Raw genomic sequence first — 20,000 nt, forward strand, 5'->3', positions numbered from 1 at the left:
CTCTGCAGAGAGTTTTTCTCATTTAGATCTACCCAGAAGCTAACAAAAAAGCACTAAAATTGTTGCATATATAATTATTTTAAGCAGCTACAACTAACGGTAAACCAATGATATTTTCTTGAATATCAATTTCTCTTTCATATGATTTAGCGTTTGTGCTGGTGTGATGGGCTTAACTTATCATTCATCTGGCAAAAAGTATAGTCATCAATAACAACAGACAGACCCTAGCCTCTCAGCTATTCAAGCCATCCTGCATGGCTGCACTGAGCATAAGGAAATCCTATATACTTGCAATATCTGGGCTGCCAGGAACCTGCTTCCCACCTTTCAAGACTCCAGTACCCAACCAAACAGCAGCCCAGGCCAGCCTTCCTTGGGAGCTGAACATGCATATACAAAGAACTTATAGTAGAATGATGCGTTTGCAAGCTCTTGAGACAGTACTAGAGAGGTTTGAACAACTGTATCTATACTACTGAAACCCTTACGTAGTTGAAATCAATTCCACAGGAAAAGATTACCATGTGTTTGATGTTTCCCTTCATTTAAAATGAGAAATACCCTTTACCAAAGAATCAGCTCTTACGGTAAGCATTTCCCTGACAGCTGGTAGAAGTAGCATTTGATTGACAAAAGTAGGTTAAAAAAATGAAAATGGAGAATCAAAAAAGAGCAGATGATGACTTTCCTTAAATGCACAACAATGGGGAGGAGTTTGCTTCAATTAGTAATATATATAAATAAAAGAAAAAGAGAAAAAGTAAGAAGAAGAGGTGGATACTTTCGAACTGATGGACTTCTGCAAAACCAAAGCCCTCCCACTGGATTTTCAAGGCACAAAGAGCAGGTGAGGTTACAGATGGACTTCATGTTAAGCACACCTGCAACTTTCATCATCTTGACGCTTACCTTCCATTCTTTTAGAGATCCCTAAGATGTAAGAAACTTTCCTCCTCATACTCTCAACCACTTCAAAGAAGGAATTTATTTCAATCTAAAGCCAAATGAAAGGAAGCAGTTTGAATTTCCCTTTATGTTTCCAGACTTCAGAAATACTGAGAAAGACTGACAGTAATTCCTTAAGGTGTGCTCCACCTGCACGTGCCCAAAAGAATAAAATAAAAACGGATGTCCCTCCATTATAGTTCCAATAATGGCATTTGGTAAGAATATAAAGTTTGAGGCAGAAGAAAAATTGAATCACTCAAGTATACATTCATGAAAAATTATTACTTGATTTTGAAAAGAAACATGAATAAAGCATTATTACAAGTATTTCTGTGTTAGGGCAGTGACACTGAGCAGCACTGTTTTATTAAAAAGAATGAGATAATAAGAGTTTCTAATTTAAGGCAATATTTCCGTACAAACCCTGCAGAGATGACAGTGAACAGAACTGAGAAAAGGAAGAATTTGAAGAGCTTTTTCATTAAACAGAGAGCACTTCGAAGATTACTTAGGTTTTAAAGAAAAAAGAAACCTAGCCTCAGAAACTTCAGTGTCCACAAGAGCAAGGCATTAAGAGCACTCTGGCAAAGGCAGCATGCAGGCAGGTGATGTTTGGGCTTTCACATTTATCCCTGCTCACGCATTTCACATTCCGCTCTGCAGTGTTACTAATATTCAAGCCACTGGCCTCCTTCAGCACAAATGGCAAACCACACCGGGCAGTGCGGTGGTTCTGTCATACAAATCAGTGCCCACAAGGGAACTTGGAAGACTGTCACTTCAGATTTGGTTTCAAATTCAACTCAAAATGCCTCTTTTTTCCCCGAGTCTTCATTTGCCACTTAACCCAGTGCAATTCTGCTTTACAAGGGATACTTGCCGTACCAAAAAACACACACATCCAAAACTACAGTATTAGAGTTGCTGTTTATATTTGGAATATCCCACAGATTCCAGCAATTATACCTACCCAAAGGAGACTGCATCAACCTGCTGGTATCATCTGTTAAATCTTAAGCCTTAGTTATATACAAAATTCGATACAATACACTTTTAAAGCTTATTGTCAAGCTTCTGGATTGTATTTCCTCCTAAAGAAAAACGGAATCTGCAAGGAGTGCTGCACAGATCAGATACACAAACTTGTCACAGGGCTTCTCTCTCCTGCTTCCACAGCTTCTCCATGTCTGCATCGACAAGAGGCAGTTCAAATCACTGCACGGAACACTGCATCAGTACATACCTTGAGACCTCACTGTATTTAAATCAACACAATTCCAACATATAAGACAAGAACATTTTCAAATCCACTCTCAAATCCATATATTAAGATATTAAGCTGTGTCAGTAACTGCATTAAGTCAGATCAAATCAGATGCAGATGTGGAAACACTAGAATTGATTGTTATAAAACCAAGTAAATTAAAATAGATAAATGCTGCAGTGCTTGCAGTGTTCTATACAAAAAAGCACAGAACGCTTGCTGTAAGACCCTTATTGCCTTCTATTGCTCTGACAAGAAATAGTCAGATTATTCAGGTCGGATATATTTGGGAAAATTTCTTTTCAGAAAGAGTAGTCAGGTACAGGAACAGGCTGCCCAGGGAGGTGGCGGAATCACCATGCCTGAAGGTGTTTGTGTGTGTCCACGTGGCCCTCTGGGATGTGGTTAGTGGGCACAGTGGTGATGGGTCGACGGTTCAACTAGATGATCTTAGAGGTCTTTTCCGACCTTAATAATTCTGGAGTTCTATAAGACACAAATGTACATGTTTTCACCACGGAACAGAAAGACTGCTGCCTCCCAAATCAGTCGCCAGGCATTCTCTCCTCTTAATATAAAATGAACTCATCTATTTTTTATCTTCTGCAGATCCACCATGCAGCAATGTTACCTGACTTCTGCTATGTAGTATTTTTGAAGTGAACAAATCCTTCTCAGCACTACAACTTGACAGACTGAACTGGACAAACCTGCATGCTTATAGAAAAGCTAAGAATAGCATGCCTGTGCAACAGTCACACAGCGTTGATATTTCAAACAGCATCTGAGCCTCTAATTCCAGTTTTCCTGGACAATGGTTTAAAGAACAGGTGCAGCCCAAGCATTAAGACAAAACTCAAGTATCAAAAATTCTTGAAGACAGCACAGCTCAAGCCAGAGAAAGAATCTTGCCCACGGCAGGATGGAGAGAAGATCTTTCTGATGTAGAAACAGATGTCACTGTACATTTTTCAGAACATGACACCACTCACTGTTTTGTATGCCTGGCTTTACTGGATGTATTCAAATTATACTTTATGATTGCTATTAACTTTTTGATTCCAGCTATATGAAAGTAAAGTAAGAATAGCATCATCTCTATTGGAAGTTTCTATTTACATGAAAATTTATAGTCAATCACCATTCGCCATTAACTAGGAAGGCTGGCCAAAATAATAGAATTTGTATTTCTTTCTATTAAAGAGTCACAACTACAGAAAACCTGATACAGCCAAGATTTAATTACCAAGAACATCAGACAGACACGCATAAAACGCAAAAAGTGCAGCTAGAACATCCAGCATGTCAAGCACAGTGAATGTGATACCAGCTGCACAGCACTTAAGCATAATTAAACTGCTCTTCTCATATAAATGCAAGTTAAATGACAGACAGAAAGAAGGTTATTTTAAAATCTCTTTTAGATGAGCAGCATACACAGCATATCAGCACTGCCAAAAAATATTCTGGTTGTTTCTCATTGGGGAGCATTCCCTTTCACTTTATCATTATAACCTGCTTGCACAAGCTGAGCTGCATCCAATTATTTTCACCTCACAGTAAAGATCCAATTGCTTTAAAAGTAAGGCCGCCTCCTAACAATCCTCTGTTTGGGGCAGTAACATCCTGCTCAAATTTTAATTAATGCTCAAAATTCACTCCTTAAACAAGTGTATTTCTGAACTGCAGTGTGATGAGCGATACCAGATACTGTGGAATGGTTAACTGAAGTCGTAGAAGTAAAATAGCCTTGACATTGTGAGAGTCTTTTTACCGTGGCTTTTTGCCCAATTCCTGCAACATATTCAGCAGTCACATCCAAGGTTTATTCTGCCATAAATGGATCGCTTGCATGTGCTGGCAGCAAATCTGTCTAGTCTGGAAGCAGGGACTAGCATAGTACAGAAGACTTAAAAACCTTGGTTTCCCCTTCATCCTACACGTATTACTTGTGCTGGTATCTGGAGAGATGGCAAGGATACATGTTGCGGTCATAAGCTGTCACAGCAGCTTTTATGAGCTACAGAGGCCATCTTCGTTGTAGCCTGGATAATCCCCACGGTAAAACCACGACTCTTGGAACAGCTCACTGCCAAAGGGATGCATCCCACTTCTTGGATCGTGAAACAAGCATTGATGTCTGTAGTGCTGTAGCTATGCTGGTAATGCTATCAAGCTATCTCACTTAAAGTCGACTTTCATGAATCCAAATGTATCTCCAGACTCAAAAACATCACCTGAACTAACAGGAAAGTACGATGGCTTCAAATTATAGCGAAGGAAGTCACGGCATTACTTTTATCCTTGCCGATATTCCAGAAACTGATAATGAAGTCTAAATATTGTCATAAATGAAGTATCAACCTGGACGGCCCGCAGTCACTCACACACGTAAGATGTAATTCGAGGTATGTTGCATACAACATCTTTTTTCTTATCTACAGCCAGTTTTAAGAAGTTAAAATATTTTAAAAAAGGCTAAAAGCATATAAAACAGATGGCTTTAATATTTTCTAATTTAAAAAGAAAAACATTAAGTCTTCATAGACTTATAAGCTACATTGATGTGATTACCTGGGATATACTCTAATCCTGTACTTAATTATAAGGAACAGTTATAAAAAGTTGTTCAAAGTTACCAAATTATATTCATTCTCTAGGCTAGACCTTTCATATGTAATTCTTCCTGTACAAGAGGTACTATATCAATTTCAAGATCTAACTAGAAAAAAACTGGAGGGATAGATTTACAAATCTAGTTCACTTTTTTCTTCCTTACAGATAGGATATTTTTACCCATCGTGCTGTCAATCACAATAGCTTAGAAACTGGAAGGGATTATATTACAACACTGAAGAAAAAGCAGATATGATTTTAAGCCCTGTAAACCGTAACGAAAAATTAAAACATACTAATTCTGAAAAGTGTGCACATTCCCTTTCCCAATTACTTTTTAAGAAACAAAAAGAACGCTTACTATAAAGCCAAAAGAAATCCATATTCTACAGACAAAAATACTTCACAAATTCCCATTAGAGAGCACAGTGGGGAGACAGAACCAATGTATTTACTAATGAAGATCTAAAACTTAAGCAAACATATCAACTTATTTTTAACCTTTAAATAAATTAAGTCGTCTAAACATAACTCTACTCATGTACGTAGTTCAAAGACAGTCAGAAGTTACATGTTATGGCTTTAATTTCCTTCTTATAGATAATGAATGCACGCACAATCATGACATGAGCTTCTATGGTCTTTAATCACATCGGGGGCCAATTACAGATACACAATGAGCAATTCGGCTAATTGAAGACAGGTTTCAAGGTCTGCTTTCAATGGCTAAGTGAAACCTATCTGTCACAGAAGAAAAACACAACTCCTATAGGTCCTGCATAACGTACAGCTCTTTATGTCTGTCCTAAATCACCCAGAGTACGTAACGTGGCACTCAAGGCCTTTATCTGACACTTAAATCACTCATATTCCTAGTTATCTCCGTACATCTTCTGAAGTAACTATCTGTCAGTGTAAGAAACTGACACTGTATCTAACAATGCACAACACCGGAACCCCAAACAATTCATCCTTAGTGACAGACGTGATCTTGGATCATTAAAAATCAACACAAACCACAGACGAGTAGCAGGCATCACCATGCAAGACTTTAAAAGGAAAACATAACCAACCCTATTTCCCACCTCTTTCCAGTATAAAATAATATTTCTGAAAACTTGCTCATGTTGCTATCCCAGTCTATTCCCTATGTTCTCTGCATTCGAAAAGTACATCAGAGAAACCCTTCATTTTCCAGACATATATGCACTGATTCATGTAACCAATTAAACAATAGCAAAGGATCCATCTTAACTGAATGGTTCTCTTTCTCTATTCTGTGATATGGTAAATGAAATGAAGTGTATCGTGTAAGAGCAAAGCCAATTGCACATGATATCATTTTTCCAAGCCGCAAACCTGCTGAAAAGGGATGAAGAACACCATGGTGGAAATTCAATTCTCAGTAAGATTTATGCAAAACAACCAAAATGCTCACCGTGTCTTGAGATTTATCTTTGACATCATAGACCGTGAGTTTTATTTTAGTCTCTTCATAGATGGGGTATTCCGGTGGGAATGTCACACCAGTCAGAAAGAGTGGATCTCTTGTTCCCTGTGCAACACAAGTAAATATTCAGTAAGGTAACAACTGTGCAACACGTAGCACGCCATTATGGATGCACGTACAGAAACCACGGTCTCTTTAGCAGAAGTGAGCTGTCTATCTCTCTCTGCTGCATAAAGCTTAGTGTTACAAGAAATGAGTAACAAACCAGACAAATTTAAAAATCTGTCATACAGGAAAAGAATTTAAGCGGTTCTGAAACAGCCTATGAACATGCCAAACAGTTCAGCCTGCAGGCATCAGCATCTGGGCTAGTGATCTGTAATAAAAAAGGTCCTCCCTTCTCCTTTGATGCTTTTGTTAAAGTATTTAGTTTCACATCACTTTAAATGAACTAAGAACTCAGCCAAAAATATTGAGATATCTTAGATAAATCAAATTGAGAAGTCTATAGAAATGCTACAGAAAATCTTCACATTAAGGATACTGACTTTTTTTTGCAGGGATTATAGTTCATCTCTTTAGACAGTAATGGACTAAGACAACATTTCTGTGCTTTGTAATTCCTTAACTCTTAATTATAACAACATAATAATTCCCAAACTTAAACTAGTATTCTTAAATTTTCTGTGAAGATTTAGTATGATAAATATAATTTCGCTTGCTGAAATTAATTTTTCTTCGCCCATGACACCTCCTCCCCCAAAGCTTGACTATGAAGGAAGCTGAGAGCCTTGACAACAATTTCAGAGAATTATTCATGCCCTCAAACATGTGCTATATCAAGACACTGCCTTAGGAAATGTACACACTTGTATTAAAAAAAAAACAACCACATCTATTACATGTACTTTATAACATTGTTCCAGATTGTCTGCAATGAAACATCCTGATCAGATACAAGATATTTGAGGTAAGCAGTTTCAGGATGGTTAGTAGTTAAAACCACAACAATTTAATGTAGTAGTTGTGTGAAACTTTAAGATCACAAAGAGCTCTTGAAATATTACCAACTTAACAGTCAAAACAAGCCTTTGGTGAAGTAAATTGAGGTGTCTATTTTTACAGTAAGACTTTTCTATTCTTAATGAATCTCTGCAGTAAACAGCAAAGTGAATAAGTAAGCTATATACCTAAACTGTCTGTTCAGATTAAAACAATTTCATACTTAATTGATTTTTGTTGTTTCTGATGCTAATGCTTACAGTGCAAAACAAAAATGAGCAAAGCAGCCTCAGACATCTTTTGCTCCAATACTTAATGCAAATTACTATCATGTATGTTACGTCTGTGCGTTCATATACTTTCTCTTAATCATAAAAGTAGGCTAATATTTTTCACATTGCAAAAAAATCAACTTTCCAATGGAAAAAAGAAATAGACCAAAAACCAGAAAGTGTAACTAACCATATAACATGCCTCTGTTCTTCTGCGATTCAAAAATACTTTCCAAACTCACTGTACTCTGAGTTTACCTTTATTTTACATAGCCTTGCTCTTTCATGAAGAGCAACTATTCACTGTTTCAGTCTAGACCAACGTCTGAAGAACTGGAGTATTCTGTAAGTTTTTACTTGGAAAAAACAGAGCTTTCATGAAAAGGCAAGTTCAGTACTAACTGTTTGTCCTGGTTAAATGCCAAGAACTACAGAGCCGTCTTAGGTATGCTTTGCTAACAGCCAGTGTGTCCTTCCTTACCTAAGACTGTGCACTAACTTGTTTCATTTCTTCCTCATTTTCTAAGGAAATAACAAAATAAGAGCAATTAACACGTTAATTGAATAAGAAAGACACTCACCTCCACGATTTCAGTACTTGAATACCTCGTCAAAACGTGCTCTGCTGGATGTACCACTGAGACTTGTATAAACGTATTCAGCTTCCGATCACGGGTAGCAGTCACTAGATCCTTGCATGCTGGAGATAGTACAAAAGAAAAATAAAATACTCGAAAGAAAACTCTGGGAAAACTCTGCCACAGGCACAGGACAAAGCAGACTATGCTGCAGCTCCAGCTCAAATCTCCAGAGACAAGCCGATTTAACAGAGGAAGTCTCTTGGAAGTAACTTACAGAAATAGGAAGTCACATGCTGCAGAACTGAACTGAGATTTTGTTTCCACTAAAAATACTTGCAGCTTCTGCAAAGCTCCCTACCACAGGCTCATCAGCTCCAGAATACACATGTGCGCATGCATACCCTCACACTCGCACACATTGGGATAGCGGGCACTTTTACATAAGCATTCATTTAATTTGCCATGAAATCTCTTAGCAGCCTGACTTAATCATTTCTTTTCTGAGAGTTTTCCAGCATATGAACACTTAAAAGACATTCTAAGCCAGTTAAATGCTATCAGTGATCAGATTGGTTTACATCGTCTGATGTCACATTACAAGCTTTTTAGTAGAACTCATAATAAAAATCTACCTAATTAAAAACAGCAAAACAATTCTTTTGTCATTGACTGGCACCTATACAAGAAGAATAACTGATTTCTGGCTACTTTAGACCATTATTAAAACACATTTTACTTGAAAAAATATCAAGGAATTCAGTTCTTGTTTAATAATTCATTTTTAACTTTGCTTATGTGATACAGATGACTGAGTTAATTTTTTAGACTAAAATACTTCAAGCTTTCTGACATAAAAAAAAACACAACAAGAAAAAGACAACAAAAGAAGGAACAGGAGAGAAATAAAATCACCGTTAGCTACACTGCAGATAGGACATGTACTGATACGGCATACACTGGCTCCAAGTTAAAAGCCATCCACCTGACTACATCCACCACATTCAGTAGGGAACATGCAACAGAGAATACTAAAATAGGATCTATCCAGTATTTTTTGCAGTTCATTGAGCAACGCTGGAATCCTAGAATTCAGAGGCAGAAAAAGAAAAGCCTACCATTTTAGAGAAACTAATTGTTAAGAAAGAGCTAGGGACATTGTATGGAGATCATTGCCAAACAGGGGCTTCCTCAAGTGCAGCTGACCTTTAACTTTCTAAAGGTGAGTCAAATTATCCTCTCAGCAAGTAAACCTGGTCTTATGAGAAAGCAAGGAAAACTCAGACACAAAAGGCCAGCTCAGCTTGGTTTTTACCATTTTTTGCTTTGGGCTTGCACCTGCCAGTTGAGGATTAAAGAAAACAGAAATGAACCATCCAGCCTTTTGTTAGTACTGTTCCATAATGGTTACAAGAACAAGGAAATAATTAAATCTAAACTTCATGGAATACCTTAAAGTTTCTTCTTACACCCGAATTTCCAATGAAATCTCACTGTAAAGCCTGAAACTGACCTTATAATTTGGTGATAAAAGTAGGATGGCAATAAAGGTTTGTGCGTGGATGGAGTCCTTATGAATTCACACCAGACTTCAATAGCAAGTTGCCAGCAAATATTTACTTCTTAGGCTCGCTACATTATTGAAGTTACCCTCATTATCTGATAGTACCTGAAGAATTATTTTATTAAATTTACAGAAAAGTATTTAACTAACTACAGCAGGTTGGGCAGACAAGTTGATCTGAACAGTTGATCACAAAACTCTGATATAAAAAAAAAGTAAGAGCAACCACAACTGACATAAGGAAGCGGTATCAGGTCATCAGAAATTGCAGATACAGCCATTTTCACCTGAAATACTAATCTTACACCACCACCCAATCCTTAAATCTGTTCCGTTCTTCTGCTTCCTCTGTTCTACTCTACGATTCCATTTTTAGAATACAGCACACTTAAGAATGCTGTTTCAAAGGAACAACGAGTGTAAATGTTCTCTTCAGGAATCTGGAAAACTAACCGTCAGAGTCAAATTTTTCACAACCATCACAAAGGAAGGGAAGGGTGGCCAGCTCAATTCAATGGATCTCCAGAGATGACAGGAAAAGAGACAAACTCTGGAAAAGTAAAATAAAATAAATAAAATGAAATAAAATAAAAATTAAAAATTAAAAAAACAATTAAAATATTCAGCTTCTGGCAAGAATCCTACAGCTAAACTCTTGTAAGAAGTACTACTGCATTCTGATCGGAGGTAAATCCCTCAGTTACTAACAGCTTGATATACATACGGGACATATCAAATACATTAGTAGATATAATGAACTCTTCTATCAGCCAATATCACAAGTTTTTATCCTACTGATACGTCTCAAGCAATAGGTAGAAGAGCACACTAAATGGCCACTGCCATGGTGAGCACAGGAGACCATTGATTTTTCAGAAGAAAACTCAATCAGTAGATTTTTTTATTTTTTTATTTTTTTGAAAAAAGCAGCCTAGCAAGATGATGTTGAATTTTGCTGAGTGAAGTTGACTGAAAATAACTGATCTGCATAACTCCAATTTGGGAGGTCCAGCAGGAAGTATCAGGAGACTCTAGCAGCCTCCAGAGAAGGAGGAGGAAAAAATACGACAAAAAAAATCAATTATTTGAAGACAAAGTTATTTGTGTTTACTGTGACACTGAGTCACTGCCATTCACTGCTATCCTTCAGTCAGAAAAGATACTGAATAAGATTGTCACTAGCAGAGGAGAGTTGCAGTGACCTGGAATTTGTCAGTCTGGGCCAGAACACATCATCATACCCCTTAAAAATGGCCCAACTAACACATTTTAGTTTAAGTAACTTTTCACACAAGAATAGGGCAAGTTTTTGTTTTGTTTTTTTTTTATATCATATCCACAGTCTGGCCAGCTCCACAGCCCCACACTGAATTAGTGTCCTTTCAAATAGCAAAATCTCTGAATATAATAGGACTTCCCAAAGAAAGACTCTTTGGACAAGGTGAAACATTACACAGATATGCAGTGAGGTACAGGATGTACACTGCGTTTAAATACAGCTGTTGAGCATCGACATGTTAATCAAAACTTGATGAAAAAGCAAATACAAAATGAATAATAAGGCTGCTTTCCTAAGACAGTGAAAGCGGGTAACATTACATGAATAGACTTCACATCACAACCTACCATCCAAACAGACTGTATACACACTACTCCTCAATACTTCACTATTCTGGAAATAATTTTGCAAAAACCCCACATCAAAACTCAGTGAACTGAAGTGACAGCTCGTATTTACATGCCTGAAGTATATGAATCTACTCATTGTGACCGCTGACTCAGTGAGTAAGTGCCTGAATCATCCACTGCCCCGGTGATCACATCTCTGCTAAGCATACTAGCATACAATGAATGTTTAAGGAAGAACTGCGGTAGGAATAATTTATGCTTTTAAATCAACAAAGAAAAAGTTAAGATGGCAAGAAGAAACTATTCCTCCATGTAGTAAGCAAAGAAAATAAAAGATAACAAAGGAACCACAATCTGAGGAGCAAGACAAAAAGCTTAACAGAACAAATGCTGTAGAATATATTTTCAAGTTTGTAGTTATGTATTTTGCAAAATGTCATGGCCTACGTATATAAACTGTCTTACCATGTAAAATGCCTCAAATTAGGAAATACCTTAATAGTTATCATTCAGAATTTTCTAAGTGATAAAAATGAAGAATTGCTTCATTGCTGTAGCTGTTCTACAGTTAATACTGCAGTATTATTCCTGAATCACAGTAGATAAATACTTTTCTTCTAGTTGTGCCTATACACTGTTCTACATATTCCGGTACCACTACTACGTATATAAGCTCTGTGTGCAGTAAGCATAAGCTGTGCAAGTAAACATTTGATTCTTGAGTTTTGCCATGTGCAACATTCTAGTGTTCTCTCCTCTGCACAAACATGCAGGCTGTGATCTTCATCTTTCTGTGTGCACTCGCACACAAAGTCAGCAAAAGAAAACGCCTGCTTACTGTTTGCTCGTAACTGGCTATGCTGTAAAACAGTAGCAACTTGATTCACTTTTTCAGTAATAGTGTCACAGAAAAAAAAAATAGTCTGGAAATTCTTCACCTGAAGCTACAGTTCAGACCAGATGCTCAACTATGCTCCAACCACTGAAACCAATGGATCTGGAACAAATTAATCTGGTAGAGGAACAGGGAGAATACAGTACCTCCCTGAGTTGGAAAAGCTCCAGCAGCTGGAACAAACTAGGTGTGCAGAAAGAATGAAAGACATTCTCTGCTCAAAGTTAGAATTGTATAAAGCAGAAAGCCAAGGACTATACAAAAAAATAGGAAATGACGTTGATGTTGCCATGTTTGTCCATTTTTGTTAGTATATAGTGTATAGTACGAAATAACAGAACACTGGTGAATGTCTTATCAGTCTGCGGATTCACACAGTTTGCGTATCAGCCCACACGGTAACTTCTGAGGTAGCTTTTCCTCTAACCAGTGATAGAAACAGCACGATTCCCCCATAACTTCTTCCCTTTCCATCTTCCACACTTAGATAAATTCCAATGGGCCGGCAAGGGACAGTAATTAAACTAAACAATATCCGTTTTCTCCAGAGCTTGTTATTTTCTAAGCACTCCCAATAGAAAATCCGAAGTATCTGAAGAAGAGAGACATGGAAGAAGCTCATCTCTCATATACATACATATTTACATAAACATACTGTTCAACTTTTTTCATTTCATTGGCATTACAGCAGCATTATTATCCCAAAGCAACATAGTTTATAAATACTAATGTACAGTCTGTCTTGACAGACTAATTAACTGAGGTACAGATATTCCATAGTCAGCATAAGGACATACTTAATAAGAACACTACATTTAGACCTGTGTTATATGCAGAACATTAAACAGTACTTTTTTTTGCTGTTTTTTTTTTGTTTTGTGGTTTGTTTGTTTGTTTGTTTTTTCCTCTGCCCTGAGGAGTGGTGGAAGGGAAGAAAGCACACAAAGTCACTGCTTCTGCCTTGCCTTCACTGGGCACTGCTAAGCAAGACTGCTGAAAAGACGACCTTCATCCAAGAACACAAAGGCTTAGGAATAATCCAACTTTGGAACAGACAGGACAACTTTGGGCACATGCTTGACCTTAGGAGTGTAAAGGGAACTGAAAGAGAGAACAGGAGAGAGATGTGTTCTCTGTGTGGCAAAACATGCCTGAAAGCAACCAAGAGAAGCGTTGGAGGACTGGTATTAGCCCAGAATGGTGTTTATGAGCAGCTTCCCAGATAGAGTCTCATAATAAATCATTACCTAGGGATTAGAAAGAACAGACTCCTACAATGGAATGAAGTTCCTTCCACAGCAGATTCCAATTGTGAACTCCCAATAAAATCCACAGTACAACACTGAATACTAGGAAAAGAACGCATATAGAAGACTGCATTTGGACCATGCATACAAATAAGTCAAGCTCCACTAATTTTTACCTAAGAACAGCTCTAAGATCACAGCTCCCATATCTGGGGACGAGAGATTTGTATGAAAATACAAATATATCTCTCTTCTCTAGAATGTACAGCTGGTTGCTAAAGCAACCTAGTTATATCACAAGGAAACGCACATAAGTAATACAGTTAAGTATTCCTCAGGAATGCTTGTAATTAACAGTGGGAAGAATTATTCTTTTTTAAACCAACTATCCAAGGAAAAAAAGATTATGAGGAAGTCATATTACACAAAAACAGCTCCATCACATTTCCACAAACACAGGTTTGAAAAAAAAAAAAACAAACGTTATTGACACTCACTGCAACCAATGTATCAGTATACTGAGCAAAAAAACAAATCATTATCCATCTAATCTGCAGATAAAATAGTACAATTAATTAGTAAACACTCAAAGAGGACAGAAGAATGATCTGTTGGTTAGAAAACACTGTATGCTAATGGAGAGTTGAGACACGTGATCACACCCATGAGTGCTAAATTCCAAAATAAGCTCTGCCAACTCCAGGTTTTGCAGAACTAGATAAATTTCATTTTGTTGCATATTTTGTGTTTTACCCAAAGCCTAACGCTGGACTAGAGCATTAAGTACAGGACTTTGAAATAGTATTCTTCCTTCTCTAATAAAGTAAAATAAATGCAAAGTTTTAAAGCGTAAATTTGCTCTGCCATTACCAGGAGCAATAAAAGGCGTTTCCTGAGTGTGGGTTTCAGTTTTTTGAATGCGAGAGCAGACCTTTTCCCACACTGCTTCCCTGCCATTCAGCCTAGAGAACTCCAGTTATTTATAGAGCTTAAGCATAATAGATGCAAGAGAGTCAGGAAACTGGCTGACTGGATCAACATACAGCTCACAGGCACGGTATTTTCAGCGCTGAAATGAATGCAACAGTACTTGTGTGAACCCTCATTCTGTGCAACTGGTATTTGAGCAGGGTAGTTAACCCATGACTAACTTTTGAGTGATGACCATGCAGGGAGCAGATCATCTAACATCACATTCTAGCTTTATTACACATTTATAATTGTGGTTAAGATGTCCGCCACCTCTGTCTTCTAACTTAAGCTATACACTGGCATCGAGGTCACAGAAGTGTGCTTCTGGCATTAAGTCATGAAACAGATGATAAAACATTATGGAACAGTATTTTAAGAATTCTTGAACTTTTGAAGCTCAGAGTGTTTCTATCATATAATATCATACTCAGTTATAAAAATGTAATTCTTTCCAAAAAGTTCACATTCCTTTATAGAGCACATTGTGTAAAATGGTACAAAGAGCTCTGTTCTTCTCATATTCTGTAGCAGTTGCAGGACAGCAAAGCACAGCTTTTGCTGTTTTACATTTTTCAGTTATCGATTTTACCTTCAGCCCAAAATTACCCTGATTCTCCCACAACCTATTAATGGTATTTATGCTTTGCCCTGAAGGTGTCTTGATTCTTTGGAGAGTGCAGTCAGAAAAGGAAAGAAGGAAAATGCCCAGCAGCCTAAATAAAAACTGCTGTACATAACACATTCCAAAATATATTCCTATCAAAGTATGTTTTGATATGAACCTGCTGCTGTGTTACGGATGTAATTTATTTTGGCATTGCTGGCATTTTAGAATGCCACAGAAAGGTTTAAATGTCCTGGAAACAGAGCTAAATATCACTTCTCCCTTCACATTTTCCCAATATTCTCATAGCCAGTTTCTAATAAAGAAGAAAATTTGCTGTAATTACCAGTTTCCCACTATCCTATAAACTGAGTGGCTACAGGTTTAAGCTCCAAAAGAAGAATTAGAGTAGTGAACAGTATGAAGACTTCCTTTTTTCTTTTAACTACGCATTCCTTTATACTATAAGCTTAAAGCAAATATATAGAACTTAAAAGAGACTATAAATAAAATATATAAAGTTCATTTTCAACTTCTTCCATCTCTGCAGAAATAAATTTACAAAAAATACTACCAATATCACCAGAAGACAAAAAGAAACAAGTGCCAAGTCTCACAGTTTTCAGTCTGCCGTATCTTTTCTTGTTATAGCAGCATACAGTGCTTACTTTGACAGAAGCATTTATATAATATAGTGCTGTATCAGTTGACAAATGAAACATTACATAGTTTTGATCCTTACTGCACATTACTTTACAATTCTCTGAAGCAATCTTTTAACCCACAATGTGAAGAAAATGCAGCTGTTATTTAGCTTTACCACAGATACATTTTTTAGTGTGCATCCTTATAATACAAATTCAGAACTGTTGAAGAAAAAAGTTTGCTTTTGATAATAAAGGCACAAAATTAAGCAACACAGAGTCCAGCAACTACAGGCTAGCCAACTATGTCATCACAGCCTGTCGTCCACAAAAACTGCTAGTGCATATCACTATCTATTTCTTCTTCAAATAGCAACGTAAAAAGAAACATTAGTTAAGGGCTAAAAGAAATTTTCATTTATTGCTGTAAAGTGATCTCCAGGTGAATTTGACGTTAACATGGAGAATGAAGCATTGCTTCTCTTAATCTCAACTGAAGCAGATTCAGATCTCAGTTGAAAACGCTGCCAGTTTTAAACTCAGTTCATTTACCATTGTTACAGTCAAAAATCTTTCCAGATTTTCTTCATCTTTACGGACGTTAAGAATTCTGGTCTTTGAAGACCAAGTTCTTCTAAATTCAAGAAAATAAAATTCTTTACTCATCCAATCCCTGTAAAATATATTTTCAGTGCAACATGGAGGTTTTTATGTCATGTTGTCAGCTCCAACGCTTGTTTTCAGCATTTAAACAATATTCCACACAATATTCAAGCTTCTTCTTTTTAATTTAGTGCAGTCTATTTTATTTCAGTTTTATATTTATATATCACACAGCTGGAAAGAACTACACTAAAAACATGATTAACCAAAAAAAAATGTAAGTGTCCATAGCAGTATTCAAAACTTCATTATCAACGGAAGATGTGGGCAAAATAATAAAGAATATAAGTTACTTAGTATGTTCTCAGTGAATTCCTTCCAAGGACCTGAGAGTAAGTGAGACTGCTTGTAATGTCCACAGCACCATGCTGCATCCAGCATCACACAGAATTGTGCAGTGCTTCGAATACAATTCTGTTCATTCAGGGCCTGCAGGGGAGCTTCATTTTCAAGTCAAACCTCACTGTAGGACACGTATTCCAAAAATAAGTACATCTAAAGCTAATGCATTCAAAAAGAGAGGGTGACTTTAGTTTTCTATTAATTAGATGTTTTTCTTTTTATAGAACTTCTGATCCCTCATAGGAGGATTAAAACAAGTCTACGGGGAAACGTTTTATAACATGAAAGCATTACTGAAATTATTTCTATAGGCATATTTAGAGGTGTATTTAACAACAGAGACAAACATTCAGTAAACACAGCGCATTATTTTTAAATACCTAAAAGTCAAGAGATTACGCTCTGAGCTACTTCACAATGTTTCTATTATACTATTGGCCTAGCAAAACAGAACTGTTTCACATCTGTTTAATCATTACTAGTTTGCACAAGAGGCACGAATAAAAGAAAAGGACTGTTGTAAACTGCAAGTCATTTCCTTGCTTTTTGTCCCCAAATTATCCAAGTTCTTTTGGTTTTATAAGGTGACTAACATCCAGCAGAAAAGCAGACAAGGAAAGACATATGAGGAAACCTCCAGAAAATTCTTTAAGTGTTTTGCAGACCGAGCTGGAAGACCAACTGCAGGATGTGCCAAGCAAGAAGTCAAGAGTCAACTCAAAAAGGCAGATGCCCACAAGTGGATTTTAAACAGAGTACTTCACACACCTGCTATCTAGTTCTGGAGATATTTATAGTCTCCAGGTATTTAAGCTTTCAACTGCAAGAGATCCTAACATACACAAAGGTCAATTTCTGAGTATGTTCCAATCAACCTAGCTTGGACAACGCTGAGCAGCAATGCCTCTACCTCAGGTCCTGTCAAGATTTGCAAACCACACACCTATCCTCACAGTCCTGGGCTGGCAGGAGGTGACAGGGCACAGCTGCTAGTCCATGCTCTGCAAAAAGCATCAATGCTTATTTCCTCTTCACAACAGACCCAGCGGGAAGGCTGAAGGAGAAATGATGCCAGTACCCCTTAGAATTCAGTTAAGCACTGGACCAGAAAGAGGTCAGATGCGGTTGGATCCAAGTTTATCATTCTGTTCATCGCTAACTTAGCAGCTACAAAACACAGAAAGTCATTAACTGCATACAAACAGGCATTCAAATCATCCTCTTGAAATCACCCCACCTTGATTAAGCACTAAAAAGAAACCCCTGCACCCCAAAAAAGGTGAAGAGTTACTAGCAGCAGGGATAGAGGAAAGAAAATAAGAAAATGAAAGGTAATTTCTATATTTCATATTAAAACTGTCACTGAAATTGGATCAAGGATACAGTCATCATCCTTCAATGAGACTTCAGAACTCGGACCCACCCACTTGGTAAAGGGCACTAATAATTAAACTGTCACCCTCAGTTCGTCTCTCAGCCAAGCTCATCATTAACTTTTTCATGCATGGAAAAAGGGGAAAGTTGCAAGTCAGGATGAAAAGGGTCCATTCGAATTTTACTTCTGGCCAACAGTGCTGTAAATATGTATTCAGGAACAATTTTCTGCTCTACGTTTACATTTTACAAGTGCTTGTGCTATTAAGTCTCCCCTAAGAATATACAGAAATAAACAAACAAACCTTCACGTGCAAATATGCAGAGAATAACATTAGAATATGCACTAATCAGATATTATCTCAGGCAACCAAAATTTAATTTTCAGTTTTGCTCAGCTCTGCTTCCAACTTGCCCAACTTGTGCCTTCCCAAGAAACAATTCATGCTGATATCAGAAGCGTGTTTACCTGAATCATGCTAAACACACCATGAAACATTTAATAAGAGAAGTTCCCTAAAACTGCTCTAGTTCAGACAGATGGCAACAATTTTAAGATGACTAATTCCAACACAATAAGAGATTTTTTAGAGATCCTGAAGGATTTCTAGATCAAGCCAACAAAAACCTTATTATTGATGTACGCTACAGAACATTTTAAGAGTCAGTTATAAGCCAGTCACTAGCAGTAGGCTCTAAAGGGGGCCAAAAAGACTTATTGTTAAATTACGTGGCAAATCCCTGTCACACATATTCCAGAAAGACTGTGGTTGTAAAGGACAGGAAGTCAATCCCAACCCCTCTGCCACAGTCCAAGGAACTACAGCAGGATTCCCAGTACTCTGTTGAGTTTATTCGTCTCGAAGGATGGAGACTCAGCAGCCTCTCTGGACTGTTTCTCTGTGTTCTGATAGAATTTCAAATATCTTAACTTGCTTCTATTGTTTATTACACTTTCACAGAGTATAACTGAGAAGAATATGGCTCCTCATCTTCACTGCCTCCCATCTCCCTCCAGGTATTCATACACATTATCAACTGCGTATAACTTCTCCAGGCTGAACAAGAGAGTCCTAGCTCTTTCTTTCAGCCTCTCCTCACATGCTCCAAATTCCTTAATCATAAATGTTACTTTTTGCTTCTGAAGTGACTTAGTTGAATTAATCAAACATACAATCTATTTCTTACACCTGTGCAGCAGACCTCCCAAAACCATATGGGGCACTGGACAGCAGGAAAAACTAACACTTCAGCTACTAAAATACAAAACAGAAAATAATAATGACCCTTAAGTAATCTTTGCTGTATATACTATTTTGCGTTAAATGGAAGTTAAAAATTAAAGCAAAATTAAGAGACATTCTTGTTTGATGAAATCAGTGCTTTTAGCAGGTGAAACAATAGTTTTATAGAACTTATAAAAGTGAAGTTTATTCTTACTAATATACACTATGGACTAGACTAACATGTACAGCTGAAAATATTCTGCAGACACTCTAAGTCTACTCAGTCTCCCTGACAAAGACACCATGTTTTAAAAAAAAATTTCCCAGACAAAAAGTCAGCATTCTGGGAGGTAGGGAAAGGCTGGAAGACAACAGTAGTGCCAGAATTATCATCAAAATCTTGATACAGATAAGAAAGTCTTAGAGTTTTCTGTAAGAACAAAGGAATACTTCAACTTGAGCTGGCTTGTTGCTCTCTGTGTATAAACATCTGCAAAAGAGATGCTTCTCAATAAGGGTCCCCTTCACCCAGAATCACAAACTAATCACTTGCAGTCATATCATTCACTGCGTATCAGATAAGCACAAGGCCATCAGGTCATCTAAGAGCTGTACCTCAGCTTTGTTGGTCATGCAATAGGAGAATGGATTGACTGACAGTCTCCTCCAGAAAAATGTTGTCACAAATGTTCTTTCACTAAAGAACT

At 37.2% G+C, this 20,000-nt stretch overlaps 1 protein-coding gene across 1 annotated transcript in view; it reads right to left on the reverse strand.

The window, feature by feature from the left end:
* The window catches only part of INPP4B (inositol polyphosphate-4-phosphatase type II B), a 173,381-nt gene that overhangs the window by 148,853 nt on the left and 4,528 nt on the right, over nt 1–20,000 (reverse strand). The window contains exons 3-4 of the mRNA XM_031553014.1: nt 8,137–8,255; nt 6,270–6,386 (exon numbers count right to left, since the gene is read on the reverse strand). Of these exons, the coding sequence (XP_031408874.1) occupies nt 6,270–6,386; nt 8,137–8,255 (236 nt within the window). The remainder of the gene's footprint in view (nt 1–6,269; nt 6,387–8,136; nt 8,256–20,000) is intronic.

Source organism: Meleagris gallopavo, chromosome 4 (assembly GCF_000146605.3).
Source record: "Meleagris gallopavo isolate NT-WF06-2002-E0010 breed Aviagen turkey brand Nicholas breeding stock chromosome 4, Turkey_5.1, whole genome shotgun sequence".
Lineage (NCBI taxonomy): Eukaryota > Metazoa > Chordata > Aves > Galliformes > Phasianidae > Meleagris > Meleagris gallopavo.